Source organism: Colobus angolensis, unplaced genomic scaffold (genome assembly GCF_000951035.1).
Source record: "Colobus angolensis palliatus isolate OR3802 unplaced genomic scaffold, Cang.pa_1.0 Scaffold300, whole genome shotgun sequence".
NCBI lineage: Eukaryota > Metazoa > Chordata > Mammalia > Primates > Cercopithecidae > Colobus > Colobus angolensis.
Window position 1 is genome coordinate 316,057 of NW_012116267.1, and position 19,528 is coordinate 335,584.

Consider the following 19,528-nt stretch of genomic DNA (forward strand, 5'->3'; position numbering starts at 1 on the left):
TGGCTCACACCTGTAATCCTAGCACTTTGGGAGGCTGAGGTGAGTGGATCACCTGAGGTCAGGAGTTTGAGACCAGCCTGGACAACATGGTGAAATCTCGTCTCTACTAAAAATACAAAAATTAGCCGGGCATGGTGGCAGGTGCCTATAATCCCAGCTACTGGGGAGGCTGAGGCAGGAGAACTGCTCAAAGCCGGGAGGTGGAGGTTGCAGTGAGCCAAGATGGCATCACTGCACTCCAGCCTGGGCGACAGAGTGAGGGGGAAAAAAAAAAAAAAAACTCAGCCCAGGAGAACAGACCCAATGCTTGGGTCATACCCCCTGCAATTACTAGTAGGTCCGCTCTGTTTGCTGTCACAGCCCCAGTGCCTATTTGAGCATCTGACTCCAGGTTGGCACTCGAAAAATCCCTCAGATAATTTTTTTGTATTTCTTTCAAAAATATGTACCATCATGTTATATTAAAAATGCATTTTGTTCTCCTTAAAATTAGCCTGAACTTTCTGGGGTCTTGTAAAATATTGTAGGAAATAATGCATGGTACCATCTTCTTAGAAAAAATAAAAATGAAGAGGCACAAGTAATGGCTAAGTGTTCAGAAGAAGTACACAGGGCGATTTAGTGGCTGAGGTTATTGATTGGTCTTCTATTAAAGATTGAGTAAACAAATAGAGCTTGTCTTTGCCCAGCTCTGAAATCATCACAAATACTATAATGTACACGCCCTGGTGTCACAGTTCCCCTTTGCTTAGAACTGCATATTCCCAAAGTATGTTCCATGGAACACTGGCCACTAGAGATGTTCCACCGAAGAGGGGTTCCACTGTCAAAAAGCTTGGAAAATATTATCTATGTTATCTCTTCAATATTCTGAAACTGGCTACTAGCTTTCTATTAAAGAAATACACCTTTGTTTTTTTTTTTGAGGCAGGGTTTCATTCTGTCACCCAGGCTGGAGTGCAGTAGTGCAATCACAGCTCACTGCAGCTCTGACCTCCTGGGCTCAAGCAATTTTCCCGCCTCAGCCTCTGAGTAGCTGGGATTACAGACCCATGCTGCCACACTGGGCTAATTTTTGTATTGTAGGTGTAGACAGGGTTTCATCATGCTGCCCAGGCTGGTCTTGAACTTTTGGCTTTAACTGATCTGCCCTGCATGGCCTCTCAGTGCTGGGACTACAGGTGTGAGCCACTGTGCCCAGCCAGTTTTATTTTTTAAGTCTCATTTTATTCTTAAGAAAATGGATGCATGCTAACAATTTAAATGACACCACAGTAGAAACAACAGCAACTGTGACAAACCTTTGGTATGAGAGAGCAAAATCACTGCGGTTAAAAATGAAATAACTTCCCATTCAACAGGAGTTCCTCTGATCATCTGGGTTGTTAAATTCCAATATTAGTGTGCAGTTTACAGTCTAGAACTCTAAACTTTTTTTTTTTTGAGATGGAGTTTCGCTCCTGTTGCCCAGGCTGGAGTGCAATGGCACGATCTTCACTCACTGCAACCTCCATCTCCTGGGTTCAAGTGATTCTCCCGGCTTAGCCTCCCGAGTAGCTGGGATTACAGGCAGCTGCCACCATGCCTAATTTTTGTATTTTTTTGGTAGAGATGGGGTTTCACCATGTTGGCCAGGATGGTCTTGAATACCTGACCTCAGGTAACCCACCCGCCTTGGCCTCCCAAAGTGCTGGGATTACAGGCATGAGCTACCACGCCCCGCTGGGAACCCTAAACTTTTAATTCAAAACCAACAAACAGGCCAGGCACGGTGGCTCATGCCTATAATCCCAGCACTTTGGGAGGCCAAGGCGGGTGGATCATTTGAGCTCAGGAGTTCAAGACCAGCCTGGTCAACATGGTAAAACCCTGTCTCTACTAAAAATATAAAAATTAGCTGGGCATGGTGGTTCGCACCTATAATCCCAGCTTCTCGTGAGGCTGAGGCAGGAGAATGGCTTGAACTCGGGAGGTGGAGGCTGCAGGGTGCCAAGATTGTACTGCTGCACTCCAGCATGGGCGACAGAACGAGACTCTATCTCAAAAAAACAAAACAAAAACAAATACACAAAAAACCAAAAAACATTAAAAAATAAAATAAAATAACAAAACTTCCAAACCCCACGTATTTCCATCCTTCCTAACTCATCCTGGCTTATGCTCTTTTATGCCTCCTGCAAACACAGCTCCTTCAAATGACACTGGCATGCTCCACTCTTCACAACTGAGAGCAGGTGACTGGCGTGGGCCGGGCACTGCTAACCCCAAGTACTCCACAACTTTGGTTCTGCAGGTTGAAAGGACAACCATGGAAAGCCAAGCTGTCACAAGACAGCACCGTCTTGGTACAATCATCTGAAACTGAAGAGGCAGGGCAGTGACAACAGCGCCCTGTACCGTAAACTGCAGGTCAGAAACAGGGCTAAAGAGGGGGTAAAAAAAAGTCTCGAACCAGCACAGATCATCATCAGAGTGTCTGAAACCAACCAAAAGAAATGTTGGTGCTCGGTGCGGTGGCTCACGCCGGTAATCCCAGCACTTTGGAAGGCTAAGGCAGGTGGATCACTTGAGGCCAGGAGTTCAAGACCAGCCTGGCCAACATGGTGAAACCCTGTCTCTACTAAAAATATGAAAATTAGCCAGGCGTCATGGTGCGTGCCTGTAGTCCCAGTTACTCGCTTGTTTCCGAGAGGTGGTGGTTACAGTGAGCCAAGATTGTGCCACCGCACTCCAGCCTGGGCGACAGAGTGAGACCCTGTCTCAAAAAAAAAAAAAGATATGTCAGCCAAGTGGGGTAGCTCATGCCTATAATCTCAGTGCTTTGGAAGGCTGAGGCCAGAGGATCGTTTGAGCCCTGGAGGCTGATACTAGAGTGAGCTATAATCCTGCCACTGTACTCCAGCCTGGGTGCAGAGCAAGACCCTGGAATTCAATGTGATCTTGTGCGTCATGCACACTGCAAGTCCCCAGTAAAGGGTCCACTTGTTTCCTCTACAATAGGGGCCCTAAGAGGGTACATCTTCCCCCTCACATGGTGACACTGTGGGTAACTGTAATGGGACAGGACATCATGGGAACCCTGCACCATGGCCTCCCTTATTAATGAGCTCCAAAAGAAAAACAGAAGAAAAGAAATGTCAATAAATATTTTTCAACTCTTTAAGTCAGGGTTTCTGAACTTCCACCCCACTGACATCTAGGGGCGGGTCTTTGCTGTGGGGCACCCGTGTGCACGTTCAGCAGGCCCCTGGACTCTACCCACTAAATGTCAGTAGCACCTTACCCACCCCTAGTTGTGACAACCAAAAATGTCTCCAGATATTGTCAAATGTGTCCTGAGAGGCAAAATTACTACTAGATTGAGAATTACTGGTTTAAATGGAAATAGCTGGTGAGCTAGTTGCTGCCTTCTTACAAACCATTTAAAACATTCAACTCTCCTCATCTCCTTAGAAGAAGGGTTTAGTGCTTTCCCTGTTCTAATCTTGTTTTCTTAGTACAGCAAACAACAGCTATGTAGCTATTTCATGGGCACTTAAAAAAAAAAAGAAAAAAAAAGGATTTCTGACCAGTAATAGGTTATCTGCAGACCCCAAAGGGTTAGAAAGCCAGGGTGGATAAGAGGTCCTAACAGGGGCCAAAAGTTTCATTTCTTATGGTTCACTAAAAACCACACACCAGGAACAGTCTCCACCTACATGAAACCTGGGAGTCACCCCAGCCTTCACCAGCTCAACCTAACTCACCACTTTGCAATTTCTACCCACGTGCTCATCATGACCCCCTACTGCACCCTCCCTTTCTGCTCTCTGCACATTTGTTGGGGTGTTTCACTCAATTCCCAAGCACTTTTTTTCTTTTCTTTTTGAGATGGAGTCTTGCTCTGTTGCCCAGGCTGGAGTGTAGTGGTGCGATCTCAGCTCACTGCAACCTCCACCTCCTAGGTTCAAACGATTCTTCTGCCTCAGTCTTCCAAGTAGCTGGGATTACAGGTGCCTGTCACCACACCTGGCTACCCGAGAACTTTTGGGAACAGTTACCAAACTGTCTCAGACTAAAATGGACACAGCAACCAGAAAGTCTTACACAGTCACTTCCATTACTGTGGCTGCAACACCCTGGCTCGGAGATTACTGTATAGCCTTTCACCGGCGTCCACCTTGGAGAGCTGATAACTAATCACTGCTGGGTGCCACACTGCATTTGGTTTTCTGTCACAGCTAAATCGATTCAGTGATTCATGAAGCTTTACTTGGCTCTTGGTTCAATGGCAAAAAATCACAATATTTGGAAAAAAAAAATCAATGTTAAGCAACTGTTCAAATGAACCTTCATTTATCAACTAAGAAAACAAACAAAAACACCCCAACTATTTCCACTTCTAGTGTGATTCACACAGATTTAAAAGATCACAGTAAGCTTTAGAGAACTAATGTGTTCATCTGTCCAATGATGGAAAAATCACGTAGGACATATACTCACATATCTGTCATCAGAATACAAACATAGCAGAACTTCTAGAAAGGGCCTGGGATTAGGAGTCCATTGGCATGGAGTCTGGTAATGTCCTCCAGCTGCCTCCTGTGTGACCTGGACGGCTCATTAACTCAACACACACTTACCGAGTCTCACCGTGTACCAGTCACAGGGCTTGGTGCTGGACTTAAAACTGCAACGAGACAGATTCTGCCTCCTAAGGTAGAAACTGGAAAGGTGGATTCTCCTCTGGGAAATGGAAAGCCAACACCTGGTCTACGTGAGAGCTTGAAATGGTTAAAGGGCAATGTTTTGGTTGTATCTGTCAAGTCCTGATATAGAGCTCATGAAATGCACCCTTGGCTACTTCCTGACTAACCCTTCAAACCATTCTGATTACTTGGTTTACTTGAAGCTGGGGGAGCTGTGCAAAGGGACCTGGATTGATTCCTGGGTTCCACTCCAGCCTCCTGCACCCCTCAGTCACAGCTAACACCACAGGAAAGGGTGACCTGACTAGGGCCTCCAGCACAGGGAAATGTGAGCAATGCATTGTATAATCACATGGAAGCTTTTACAAGCACAAAAGTCACCAGTGACTGAACATGGGCTCTTAAAACAGGTCCCATTAACAGAGATGAATCACCGTGGCATCTCTCAGAAGAGTTAATAAGCTGGAAGTGAGTTCTTACTTTATAATTCTCCAGAAACAAAGGTCACTGTGTATACTCAATAGTTTTTTGTTGTTTTTTTTTTGAGACATAGTCTTACTCTGTCACCCAGGCTGTAGTGCACTGGTGCAATCTTGGCTGACTACAACCTTCGCCTCCCGGGCTCAAGCTATTCCCCTGCCTCAGCCTCCCAAATAGCTGGGATTACAGGTGCATGCCACCATGTCTAGTTAATTTTTTTGCATTTTTAGTAGATACAGGGTTTCACCATGTTGGCCAGGCTGGTCTTGAATTCCTGACCTCAAGTGACCCACCTGCTTTGGCCTCCCAAAGTACTGGGATTATAGGTGTGAGCCACCATGCCCAGCCATACTCAATAGTCTGAACAGATACACACTTTCTCCCATTCGTAAGCAGTGATCGCAAAAAAAAAAAAAAAAAAACACACACACACACAAAAACCATGAACTTTTGTGCATATGAGTGTTACAGATTTCTTCAAGGTGCAATTGAAATCTGTCAAGATATTCTGCTTCACATCACACTAAATTGCCTTTTCAAGCCCTGCCCTGACTTTGCTTTTTAATTTAGAAGCAGCCTAGTTTAATGGAAAGAAGAAGGACTTTAGAATCCGATACGGGATGGGCGCGGTGGCTCACGCCTGTAATCCAGGCACTTTGGAAGGCTGAGGTGGGTGGATCGCTTGCGGTCAGGAGTTTGAGACCGGCCTGGCCACCACAGGGAAACCCCATCTCTACTAAAAACACAAATATTAGCTGGGCGTGGTGGCACACGCCTGTAATCCTGACTACTTGGGAGGCTGAGGTGGGAGAATCGCTTGAACCCAGGAGGCGGAGGTTGTAGCGAGCCAAGATCGCACCACTGTACTCCAGCCTGGGTGACAGAACACGATAGAACAAGACTCTGTCTCAAAAAAAAAAAAAAAAAAAGAATCCAATAGATACAGTGGCATAGTGGAATAGAATCCCAGCTCTGGGGCTCGCTGACTGTGCGAGTGGGAAACCTTCTTACCCTCTGACCCTCACCTGTAAATGGAGGTGACTCCTGGAGCAGAGGAATTCATCACGCAATGTGATCATGTGTGTAAAGCACGCTCCAAGTGCCCGGGAAAGGGTCCATTCATTTCCTCCACACTAGGGGCCCTCAGAGGGTATGTCCTCCCCTCCACACATAGTGACTCCGCGGGTAACCCCGTAACGGGACAGGACATCATGGGAACCCCACACTACGGTCTCCCTTATTAATGAGCTACATTGCTCTCTGCATAAAGGATCTCATCGCTCCAGGCTCGGGACTTCCCCTTTGGTAAAGAGACACAGAGAGATTCCTGGGAGGAACAAGGCATTTTGAAATCACAACCACCAAGGAAACGTGAAAGAGCAACCCGACCTCCACACCTACTGCTGCTTGCCATGTCTCTGCACTTCCTTCCCCATGTCTTTTTTTTTTTTTTGAGACGGAGTCTCTGTTGCCCAGGCTGGAGTGCAGTGATGTGATCCCGGCTCACTGCAAGCTCCGTCTCCGGGGTTCCCGCCATTCTCCTGCCTCAGCCTCCCGAGTAGCTGGGAGTACAGGCGCCGCCACCACGCCGGGCTAATTTTTTGTATTTTTTAGTAGAGACGGGGTGTCACCATATTAGCCAGGATGGTCTCGATCTCCTGACCTTGTGATCCACCCACCTCGGCCTCCCAAAGTGCTGGGATTACAGGCGAGAGCCACCGCGCCCGGCCCCTTCCCAGTGTCTTGTAAAGTAGTGGTGTAAACACAGCCTGGACAAGACGCCCACACACCTGTCGGAGATCTCGGAGCCTTCTTCGAGGCCGGGCAGCAGGCCGACGATGAAGGCCTGCAGACTGGGCAGGAGCAGCTTCTGCAGTGGGAGGAAGTACTTCTCGTACAGGGTGAGCAGCACCGGCCTCACCGACACGGCTGCATGTGCCAGGAGAGGAAACAACCCGTAGCTTGGAGAAAGAACGAGAGGGAACAGGGCAGAAATAAGATACCCAGTCAGAAGTCCCAGGTGACAAGCAAACAGCTGGCCATTTAAACTGCTGGTTTCGATGTGTGTGTGACATGAGATGGTCACAAAACACTGTTATGTAATGAGCCGGCAATGAAGCTGTCCGCACGTTCAGATCCTAAAGTTCCCTTCTAGAAAAGTCAGGACGGATAGACTCTAGAAGGCACCCAGTGACGTCTCCTGATTATGGCTTTATGATTAATTGTTGCACACACAGCCCCATGCTTATTTTGCCTGTCATTTTCTCATCTTGTGAGCTGAAATACTGGTTACTTGGGTAATGAAAAGGAACACAGCAGAGAAGCAATCGTACCTGTACAGAAACAAGTCCTTGGCCAGCCATTTGGTCCCCACAATTTTAAAGATAATCTCGTAGGTCTCTAGGGCTTTTAAATGCACACCACTGGGCAGGGCAGGATGCAAACACTGAGCTAATCTTTTGCTGATGAGGAGCCGTCTCGGCAACAAGGAGTACCTCAGGTTACTCTGAAGAGCCTGTCAAACGAGAAAAAAAACACATGAGGAAGAAGGCAGGGATATTTACAATGGAGAGTGAATCTGCTGAAGCCAGAGAGGCTGCAGCCACGCCCTGGTGTGGCTGTCAAGAAAGAGATGCACGCAACAAGGGGGCAGAGGGACTGCATGGCGAGAGTCCACAGCAGCTCTGGCAGTGCTGGAGATGAGGCAGGCACAACGACTTTCTTAGTACGTGGCCAGCTTCTCGGTCACACCTCGGAGCCCATGATGGGTGAGGGCCGTGTGCTTCTCTGTCTCAGGAAGCCATGAGTAGGGGCTCACCCAGAAGATATGGATTGGGATTAAAGGAGACCCTTCCAGGCTGTGACTCCTGACATTTCTACCAGTTGGAGATGGTGCCGGGAGGGACCCGTGTTCCCAGGAGGAAAACCGCACCACCCCACTCGCCTGGAGCAATGGTTGTCCCGAGCTAGGCTTCCATAAGCAAGACACACGACATGTCTGTGGGAAAGCATCCCAGGGTGCTTGCTCTACCCAAGAGAAAAAGGTCCAGAGTGTGAACAGATCGATGCCGTCCTTCATGGCATCGAGTAACCATGGGCAGAGCTCTGTGCATGGGAGGCCCCTCATGGCTTAATCTTTTTTTTTTTTTTTTGAGACACAGTCTTGCTCTGTCACTCAGGCTGGAACGCAGTGGCGTGATCTCAGCTCACTGCAGCCTCTGCCTCCCAGGTTCAAGCAACTCTCCTGCCTCAGCCTCCCAAGTAGCTGGGACTATAGGAGAGTGCCACCACGCCTGACTAATTTTTTGTATTTTTAGTAGAGACAGGGTTTCACCGTGTTAGCCAGGATGGTGTCGATCTCCTGACCTCATGATCCACCCGCCTCGGCCTCCCAAAGTGCTAAAATTGCAGGTGTGATCTACTGCACCCGGCCGGCTTAATCTTATAACAGAGTGTCTGATGTTATGGGGGAACGATCCACATAAGTAGTTCATTTGCTCACACAAATATTTACTGAAAGCCTACGGGGTAAAGTTCATGCTTTTTTTTTTTTTCGAGACGGAGTCTTGCTGTCTTCTCTCGCCCAGGCTGGAGTGCAATGGCATGATCTTGGCTCACTGCAACCTCCACCTCCTGTACCTCCTGGGTTCAAGCGATTCTCCTTCCTTAGCCTCCTGAGTAGCTGGGATTACAGGCACACACCACCATATCCAGCTACTTTTTGTATTTTTAGTAGAGATGGGGTTTCACCATGTTGGTCAGACTGGTCTTGAACTCCTGACCTCAAGGGATCCACCCGCCTCGGCCTCCCAAAGTGCTGGGATTACAGGCGTGAGCCACCGCATCTGGCCAAGTTCACACTTCTTAAAAGGTCATTCAAAGGCCTCCCAACCACGGCTCCTGCCTGTTCTGCCTGCAATCTGTGGCTCCAGCCTGCCTTTCACTGCCCCTCACCTAAATGCCCTTCCGGCCACCTTGCTAACTCTTCCTCACGTGTGATTTAGCTCAGTGCCCCCATCTCAGGGAGGCAGAACAGGCCTCCCCTCTGCAGTGCGAGGGCAGGGACTATCTTACTCTTCTCTGCTGTCTCCAGCACCTTGCACAGTGCCTAGAACAAAGCGGACAGTCAGGAAGAGCATCTAAGACATGTGCAATGCCAGCTGCATTCCATCCACATCAGAATCGTGGGCCCTCGGCCTCACGACCGCAGGACCATGACAATTTTCCTCTTGTATGCAAAGACTACGATCCCAACTTTAAAACACACTCAGGTTATGCAGGACATAAAAGGAAGACAAGGAAAACAAGAATATTTTTCATCAGAGACCTGTGGTCTAAGTGAATTCTCAAATTCAATAAAACGACATCTTTAAAAAAAAAAAATCAGATATGGCCAAGTGTGGTGGCTCACACCTATAATCCCGGCACTTTGGGAGGCAGAGGTGGGTGGATCACAAGGTCAGGAGTTCAAGACCAGTCTGGCCAACATGATGAAACCCCGTCTCTACTAAAGATATAAAAAATTAGCCGGGTGTGGTGGTAAGCGCCTATAATCCCAGCTACTCGGGAGGCTGAGGCAGGAGAATCACTTGAACCCAGGAGGTGGAGGTTGCAGTGAGCCAAGATTGCACCATTGTCGCCTGGGCGACAGGGTGAGACTCCATCTCAAAAAAAAGAGAGAGAGAGAGAGAAATGCAGCAAGAGCAAAGGCAATGAGCCAACAGGACTTAGAAAAATGAAAAGATGCCTTTCCTTTGTGATAAGAAAAATAAAATATTATAGTGAAATATCATTTTTTTCACCTGTCAGAGAGGTAAGCTCGACTCAAGCATACAGGTTCAAGCATAGAGCAGAGTGATCTAGAGATCATGAACAAAGCTAATCAAAACCAGGTCTGGATTTGGCCAGACAGAACTTGCTAGACTGCTCCTTGGAGCTGTCATCACACAGAGATTGAGTGTTTACACACTCCACATGGAGGCTCTCACTTCACAAATGCTTCAAAACTAAGGCTAAACAAACCAATAAACAAAACTGAGGCTATTACTAATGCCTGGTCTAAGTATGCAAGCTTGGGCACCAGAGCCTCTAATTCCAGTTTCACAATTTGCTGGTTGAGCAAATTACCTTTCTGGGCTGCAGTTTCATCTGTAAAAATGAGGACCGTGATACCTCACGGAGTTACAAGCATAAAGAAATACCATGTGTAAGGAATTTAGCATAGTGCCCAGCACAAAGTAAGCAATCCACACACATGACCTCTTATTATAATGACAAATTGAAAAATAAGCAGAAGATTTAAAGAAGGAGACAAAATGCATTGTCTTTTAGGAGAATCAGTTGAAACCCAGTTGTTTACTAGTGATGTCCTTTATCGTTACAAAAGCAACAAGGGTATTAATTAGAGAAATTGAGAAAAATATACTATTAGAAAAGAAACTGTTGTATGTTTGATGGTGAGATCAACTGCAGGACCAAAATATGGCGAGAATTTTAACAGATGCTGAAGTCATGGAAGAAATCTGCATGTAAGAGGTACAGCTGATGAACCTAAAATTTCCTTTTAAGATGACACAAAAAAGATAAATAATAATAATAGTAATAATATTTAACATTAAAAGGAGATAAATATTATTTGTTAAAAGACACAGTGAATTTTTTTTTTTTTTTAAGACCGAGTCTCATTCTGTTGCCCAGGCTGGAGTACAGTGGTGAGATCTCGGCTCACTGCAACCTTCGCCTCCCAGGTTCAAACGATTCTCCTGCCTCAGCCTCCTGAGTAGCTGAGATTACAGGCACCCACCACCACGTCCAGCTAATTTTTGTATTTTTAGTAGAGACAGGGTTCCACCATGGTGGCCAGGCTGGTCTCAAACTCCTGACCTCAAGTAATCTGCTCGCCTTGGCCTCCCAAAATGCTGGGATTACAGGTGTGAGCCACCGCGCCCAGCCGACACGGTGAAAAGTGTCTAAAGAAACAATCTGCCTCCAGACACAAGACTGGAGATTAGAATCAACCAAGTGAAAATGCTTTCCATTTAATAGATTTGAAGCACTTTTGGAAACAAAAGGTTACTCACTCTAGTCCCCTAGACAGAACTCCCTTGTCCCCCTGTGTAGACTTAATCCATGCAGAAAATAGGGTGGTGAATCCTATTGAAAAATATCTTCTGCATCTATTAGAAGGACCAAAATCCAGAACACTGGCACCACCGAATGCTGGTGAGGATGTGGAGCAACAGGAACTCTCACTCATCGCTGATGGGAATGCAAAACGGTACAGCCACTTTGGAAGACAGTTAGCAGCTCCTTACAAAATTAAACGTACTCTTCCCAAATGGTCTAGTAATCATGTTTGCTGGCATCTACCCAAAGAAGCTGGAGATCGATGGTAGGGTACACAATACGAATGTACTTAATACCACTGAACTGTGCACTTAAAAATGGTTAAAATAGGCCGGGCTCGGTGGCTCAAGCCTGTAATCCCAGCACTTTGGGAGTCCGAGACGGGCGGATCACAAGGTCAGGAGATCGAGACCATCCTGGCTAACACGGTGAAACCCCGTCTCTACTAAAAAATACAAAAAACTAGCCGGGCAAGGTGGCGGGCACCTGTAGTCCCAGCTACTCCGGAGGCTGAGGCAGGAGAATGGCGTAAACCCAGGAGGCAGAGCTTGCAGTGAGCTGAGATCGGGCCACTGCACTCCAGCCCGGGCGACAGAGCAAGACTCCGTCTCAAAAAAAAAAAAAAAAAAAAATCGGTTAAAATGGTCAACTTTAGGGTATGTGTATTTTACCACAATAGCATAAAGAGAAAAGAAATAATGCTGTTTCATGGCAACTGCTCTTGCTGGCTAAGGCTGCAAGAGCCACGAACTCTTTTTTTTTGAGATGGAGTCTTACTCTGTTGCCAAGCTGGAGTGCAATGGCGTGATCTTTGCTCACTGCAATGTCCACCTTCTGGGTTCAAGTGATTCTCCTGCCTCCGCCTCCCAAGTAGCTAGGATTACAAGCACATGCCACCATGCCCAGCTAATTTTTGTATTTTTAGTCGAGACGGGGTTTCACTATGTTGGCCAGATTGGTCTCGAACTCCTGACCTCAAGTGATTCGCCTGCCTTGGCCTCCCAAAGTGTTAGGATTACAAGCATGAGCCACGACGCCCGGCCTAGCCATGAACTCTTGAGTGACGCTTGGACGCCAGCCCCTCCTGGACTGAACTGACCAGAGAACAATGGCACTCATTTCAGCAAATCCTGAGGCAGCCCAGGGATTTGGTTCAGCTCTCGAGAGTGAGCTTTCAATCTTTAATTAGCACAATAACCACCTTCTAGGGCTTGCAAACTCCTGATTTCCTCTTCAAGGTGTGTGTGTGGGTATGTGTTTTTTTTTTCTGGCTTGTTTTTAAAGTTCTAGTGGGGTTTGTCTTATTCTCTGACAGCATCTTCACCCTTCGCCCAACAACACACTTCAGCTCCCATTTGGCAACGTAGCTGACACTATGACCCACTAGCCACGGCTAGAAAAACTCCAAGATAAGAAGTATTTGGATGCCAAGAAGGAAGACCTGCTCTCAAATTCCTTCTAACTGTCATCTAGGAGGAGAACCAAGAGCTCCTGCCCTCATGGACGGTCTTGGTGACTCTTCCTTCTTTGAGCTAAAACTGGGCCACATGTCACTGTCATCCCTCTCCCAGCAGGCCCAGGGCTGCCAAGACTGGAATCACAGCACAAATTGGGTGTGCCACCCTCACACTACCTTTCTCATCTCCATCCTCCATCCAGGCTTTGCCAAGAACCTTCTCCAGCAAGAAAAGCTCAGCAAACATTTCCGGGACAGTTTCACTGTCCAGAAACCCAAACTGGCTGGCCAGTAAGCTTAATATATGTATCATATGAGAAACGTTCTTCTGCAACTGTAGAATAAATATCACAGAGAAACAGCTGAACTGAGGCCAGGCGCAATGGCTCACGCCTGTAATCCCAGCACTCTGGGAGGCTGAGGTGGGCAGATCACTTGAGGTCAGGAGTTTGATATCAGCCTGGGCAACATGGTGAAATCCTGTCCCTACTAAAAATACAAAAATTAGCCAGGTGTAGTAGCACGCACCTGTAATCTCAGATACTCAGGAGACTGAGGTGGGAGGATCACTTGAACCCGGGAGGCAGAGGTTGCAGTGAGTTGAGATTGCGCCACTGCACTCCAGCCTGGGTGAGAGAGTGAGACTCCATCTCGAAAAAAAAAAAAAAGAGATGAACTGGCCAGGAAAAATGGCCATGTTTTCAAAATCACTTTTAATTTCATTAATTTATTTATTTAGAGACAGAGTCTCACTCTGTCCCCAAGTGCTGGAGTGCAGTAGTGCAATCTCAGCTTACTGCAACCTCCACCTCCTGGGTTCAAGAGATTCTCTTGCCTCAGTCTCCTGAGTAGCTGGGATTACAGGCGCCCACCACCATGCCCAGGTAATTTTTTTTTTTTTTTTGTATTTTTAGTACAGACAGGGTTTCGCCATGTTGGCCAGGCTGGTCTCGAACTCCTGACCTCAGACAATCTACCTGCCTCAGCCTCCCAAAGTGCTGGGATTAAAGGTGTAAGCCACTGTGCCCAATCCAAAACCTTTTTTGTTTTTTTTTTGAGACAGAGTCTCTCTCTGTCACCCAGGATGGAGTGCAGTAGTGCGATCTTGGCTCACTGCAACCTCTGCCTCCCAGGTTCCAGCAATTCTTCTGCCTCAGTCACCCGAGTAGCTGGGACTATAGGCGCACGCAACCATGCCTGGCTAACTTTTGCATTTTTTAGTGGAGACAGGGTTTCACCATATTGACCAGGCTGGTCTCGAACTCCTGAATTCATGGTCCACCCATTTCAGCCTCCCAAAAATCACTTTTTTATTTTTTTTGAGACAGAGTCTCGCTTTGTCACTCAGGCTGGAGTGCAGTGGTGCGAACTTGGCTCACTGCAACCTCTGCCTCCCAGGTTCCAGCGATTGTCCTGCCTCAGTCTCCTGAGTAGCTGGGACTACAGGTGCGTGCCACCACGCCTGGCTAATTTTTGTATTTTTTAGTAGAGACAGTGTTTCACCATATTGGCCAGGCTGGTCTCGAACTCTTGACCTCGTGATCCACCCGTCTCAGCCTCCCAAAGTGCTGGGATTACAGGTGTGAGTCACTGCACTCGGCCTTCAAAATCACTTTTTGAAATGAAAAAAAAAAAGGAGAAACTGATTAAACAGGAAATTAAACTTTCTTATTGATTTCACTCAGGAACTATACTGTTCTAAAAGCATTCCTTGAGATATAATTAGGACATAATTATAATATTTTTGACCTCATTATATTCATAGGCTCAGTAGGCTGGCCTTAAAATACTAAAATGTAAGTATAAAGTATGTTTGAAAAAAAGATTCAAACTACATCCAAGCTTAATAGAAATCAGGAAGTGTCACCATTACTCCACCTAAGAAAATATCTTTGTTTTCCTTTGACTTTACACAAACTGACAGTATGACAGTCCCCAGGACACGACATGATTTAGAAGCATTCTGTGTAGGCCACATGATGAAAAATTCCAGAAGGCTACACCATGGATACAAAAGTTAATATGCTTAAAAATGGTTAAGATGGTAAATTTTATGTTATATGTATTTTACCACAATTTACAATGTTTATATGTATTTTACCAAATTTAAAATACTTTTAAAAAGGAGTAATTGAACCATATGGGCGGGGAGGGGAGAGAATTATGTTTTATTTTTAAAACGCTTTATTTAGCCTGTAAAATAAAAATGTGAAATGTTTCCTTTAAAAGTTCCTAGAAGAGATAGTCACCCTACTGTTGCACAGAGTACAATGCTGACTTCAGAACACCAGATGTCTTTGTCTAGAAAGAAATGTAAGTCAGCCAATGTAAAAGCACGTCTCCCATCAAGCGAATGAGGAGCTGCATTTTTCACGGTGCAACACCGACATGTCTTCCTTATGGAAGTCAAGCATCTTTATAAGGGTGTTCTTTTCATGCCACTGAAAGGAAGCTGCACAGTGGCACCGTGAGTCGGGGAGGCCAGGTGGCACGGGCTCGAACCCTCAGTGAAGCACTTGCCAGGGGGCACTGTTAGTGCCCTTTAGACAGGACAAAAATGGAACAGACGCAGAGCTGTAACAGACCAGCGCTTGGCCGCAACTTCCCAAGTGCTCATGGTGTGGCATTCCCCCTTGCCTGAAATGGCATGACCCGCTTGCTTTGCCAGCTTGAGGGAGTGGTGGTGGCAAGAGATAAGCTGGAAAACTGGCACAAGGCAAGGCTGTGAGAGCCATCTCAGGGAGTCAGGGTTCCACAGGTAACCAGCGAGACCAGCTTTTGTTGAACTGGGAGAGCAATGCTGCTATAACTCCTATGTAAACAAGGAGCTTCCTTCTCTGAAAGGTCACAGCTGAAATATCATTGTGTTCTATTTACCTAAGTCAGCTGAACCCTAACAGGGCCATGCACGTGATTAATCAGCTCTCAGCATGAGTTATGACATCCACATCCCCATCCCCAAATCCCAGCTTCCAATAAAGCTGCTAGCAAGGAATGGGTCACTCACGCTAACTCCATCTTCTGCATCAGGTAAGGAGACACATTAGAATATGCATTTTTTTCCTTTTAAAATGTTCTTAAAATACTATGCTGCTTGCGTAGGAGTAGAACTGAAGGCTGAGTGTATCACCTACTAGAGATTTTAAAAGCATGTTCAGAAAAAAAAAAGAGGCAGGCCAGGTGCAGTGGCTTATGCCTATAATCCCAGCACTTTGGGAGGCCAAGGCGGGTGAACTGCTTCAGTCCAAGAGTTGAAGACCAACAACATGGCAAAACCCTGTCTCTACAAAAAAATACAAAAATTAGCTGGGCATGGTGACGTGCACCTGTAGTCCCAGCTACTCTGGAGGCTGAGGCAGGAGGATCACTTGAGTCTAGGAGATCAAGGCTGTGGTGAGCTACGATCGTACCTCTGCACTCCAGCCTGGGCAACACAGTGAGACCCTGTCTCAAAAATAAAATAAAAAATAAAATAAATAGGCTGGGCATGGTGGCTTATGCCTATAATCCCAGCACTTTGGGAGGCCGAGGAAGGCAGATCACCTGATTGGGAGTTCAAGACCAGCCTGGCCAACATAGTGAAACCCCGTCTCTACTAAAAAAAATACAAAAATTAGCCAGGTGTGGTAGCAGCCTCCTGTAATCCTAGCTACTTGGGAGGCTGAGGCAGGAGAATCACTTGAACCCGGGAGGTGGAGGTTGCAGTGAGCCGAGATGTTGCCACTGCCCTCCAGCCTGGGGACAGAGCAAGACTCTGTCGAAAGCCGGGCCTTAGCTTCAGCAATGTCATGTCCCCAACAGACGGTGAGTGGGTGCTCGCCACAGTCAAACACCCGCTTGACAGGGGAGGGGAAGGGGGAGGAGAGGAGAGGAGGGGAGGGGAGGGGCGGAGCAGCCAGCTCATCCAGGCCAGGCCTAATGGCAGAAGACCATAGTGGGTGCTTGACTGTGGCCAGCACCCACTCACCATCTGTGGGGGGAATGACATTGCTGAAGTCAAGGCCTGAGCCTTGGCAGCTTGGCCGGTTCAGAAACTCATTTTTATCAGTTTACCCAGAGGTGGTTCTGCTGTGGAGGGAATGTTTTGCTGGCCGCTGGTCGAGTTCCTGAGACGAGCTCCAAAAGTCAATGGGAGGGGAACTGTGACAGAGGCCAGGCTCTGAACAGCAGGCCTGGGTCTGAGTCCAGGCTCCAGCTCTCATCTGAGCAAGCCTGTCACAAGTCACCTGATATCTCTGAGGCTCTGCTTTCTCACCCATTATTTCTGAAACCTGGAATCCTCCAAAGTCAGCACCATTCAGCCCCTTCTACTGAAGAAGGAGCTAGAGCTCAGAGGTTTGCCTGCAGCTTCCCAGGTGTGCAGAGTATTTCAGGTCCGCCAGCACCCTGCAAAGCCCACACTCCGGGGGTTCGAGTGGAACATGCAGACATGTCAGGGGAGGCTGAGGAAGTGCTGTAGGTGACCAAAAATGTGCTATCACCTACTCATAAGCTGGTCATGCAGGATAAACTCAAAAAGGAGCTGAAACCTACAGAGTCTTCATTCTATTTCCACCTCCCCAGTGTGTCAGGGTTAACACTGGATATGCATACACATGTCCACACACGCAAGCACACAAATACATACATACATACTTCCCATATACACACACACACACCCTCTACACATGCACATACACATTCCACACATACACACTGCATACACATACACACATGCATACACACGTCCCACACGTGTACACATGCACAAGTCATGAGCAATAGGGCCTGTCAACGACACAGGCTGTTCCCAATCTCTTAGTTAAGACGACTCAGGAATGCACATGCTAGATCAGAAAATCACTTTTTTTGAGACGAAGTCTTGCTCTGTTGTCCAGGCTGGAGTGCAGCAGCACGATCTTAGCTCACTGCAACCTCCGCCTCCTGGGGTTCAAGCAATTCTCGTGCCTCGGCCTCCCGGGATTACAGGCACCCGCCACCACGCCCAGCTAATTTTTGTATTTTTAGTAGAGACGAGGTTTCACCATGTTGGCCACGCTGGTCTCAAACTCCTGACCTCAAGTGATCCACCCGCCTTGGCCACCCAAAGTGCTGGGATTACAGGTGTGAGCCACCGCACCCGGCCCAGAAAATTACTTCTTAAAACACAAGGCAACAAACTCACCGCTGCCTCACAGCGGGTAAGCTGCAGCACACATGTGCAAAGGCTGCCCCTTATTTTTTCCGTCAGAGTTTATTATGACACTTAGACTCAAAGCCACTCCGTCTTGCCACTAACGCCTATTTTCCCTGTCTTCCCACAGAGGAAATTTAGGTAGCTGTGATGCTGTATAGTACCTTCCGCATTTCTAGACTTATTTTATTTCATTCTTTTGTGATGGCACAGCACTTCCTCAGCCTTCCTGACATTGTCCCGTGTTGCCCTCAACCCTGGAGTGTGGGCTGCACAAGGCGCTGGCCGACCTGAAATACTCGTCGTATACCTGGGAAGCTGTAAGCCAGACTCTGAACTCCAGTTTCTTCATCAGTAGAAGAGGCTGAGTGGCACCGGGTTTGGAGGATTCTAGGTTTGAAAAACAATGGTGGCAGGCATATAATATGGGCTCACAAAGGAAATTGTTCTATATGGGGGGTCTAAGAGCTAACAGTCTCAGAAGTGGTGAAAATGGCAGGAGGAGGTGAAGGCAGCTGAGTTCTGTAATAAATCACAGGAAAAGAAGGTAAGGATGTGAGGCCAACTCACCCTTCAGAACACAGTCTACACCTTGAAATGTACATGATGCAGAGAACACTGCCATTCTTATGCATTTATCATCACAAACCAGAAAATCAAATAACAGTAATCATACCATTAAAAATATAAAATGACATAGTATCGGTAAATATTATTTTTCTAATTTTTAAACATATTTTAATCTACATACAAATGATCTGTTTAACAAACAGCAAAGCTTATAGGGAAACCTGCTTGTTAGAGACAGAAGAAAAGAAAGAACGCCTTGGGGACAGAGTCTTATTATGAATCCTTAACAGGTTTCAGTCCCCAAAGTCCTACTGGTAGAACTCAGTATTCTTCAAAAATCACATCCAGAACAGAACTGGCATGCTCTAATGAAATGAGATGTTATCTCCTCCTCCCCAGTTCCTTCTTCTAGAGAACTCCCAGAGGTCTTCCTGAACTTCAGTGCTACAGCAGAGTGGGTGCAGAGTGGCTGTTCAGAGCTCCAGCCTCAACCTCTCAGAGTGATCCGGTTCCCCGCAGCCCTCAGAGCCTCCCACACCTGAAGTGCACGTGCGCTGCCTGCTGGGACAGCACTTGTGTATGCCGGGCAGCCTGAGCACCAAGGAGAACGCAGAGCCTCAGGCCAGCAGCGAAGCACACAGCTCTCCACGATGGCCTGTTCTGAATCCAGTCTGTGGTCTTCCTCCTCGTGCTTTTTCGTCCTACTTCCCTAAGCTACTTGCATGGAAACAGGAGGCCTGTGAAAGAACCAGCTCTCGGCAGTTGAGTGGGAAGGGGCCTTTAACTGTATACAGGGGCTGGGCGCGGTGGCTCATGCCTGTGATCCCACCACTGGGAGGCCGAGATGGGTGGATCACGTGAGGTCAGGAGTTCAAGACCAGCCTGGGCAACACAGCGAAACCCATCTCTACTAAAAATACAAAAATTAGGCCAGGCGCGGTGGCTCACACCTGTAATCGTAGCACTCTGGGAGGCCAAGGCAGGTGGATCACCTGAGGTCGGGAGTTTGAGACCAGCCTGGCCAACGTGGTGAAA

The 19,528-nt window shown here is 47.2% G+C and overlaps 1 protein-coding gene across 1 annotated transcript in view; it reads right to left on the reverse strand.

The window, feature by feature from the left end:
• The window catches only part of DOPEY2 (dopey family member 2), a 139,652-nt gene that overhangs the window by 93,037 nt on the left and 27,087 nt on the right, over positions 1 to 19,528 (reverse strand). Inside the window, exons 2-3 of the mRNA XM_011950053.1 lie at positions 7,502 to 7,683; positions 6,959 to 7,129 (exon numbers count right to left, since the gene is read on the reverse strand). Of these exons, the coding sequence (XP_011805443.1) occupies positions 6,959 to 7,129; positions 7,502 to 7,683 (353 nt within the window). The remainder of the gene's footprint in view (positions 1 to 6,958; positions 7,130 to 7,501; positions 7,684 to 19,528) is intronic.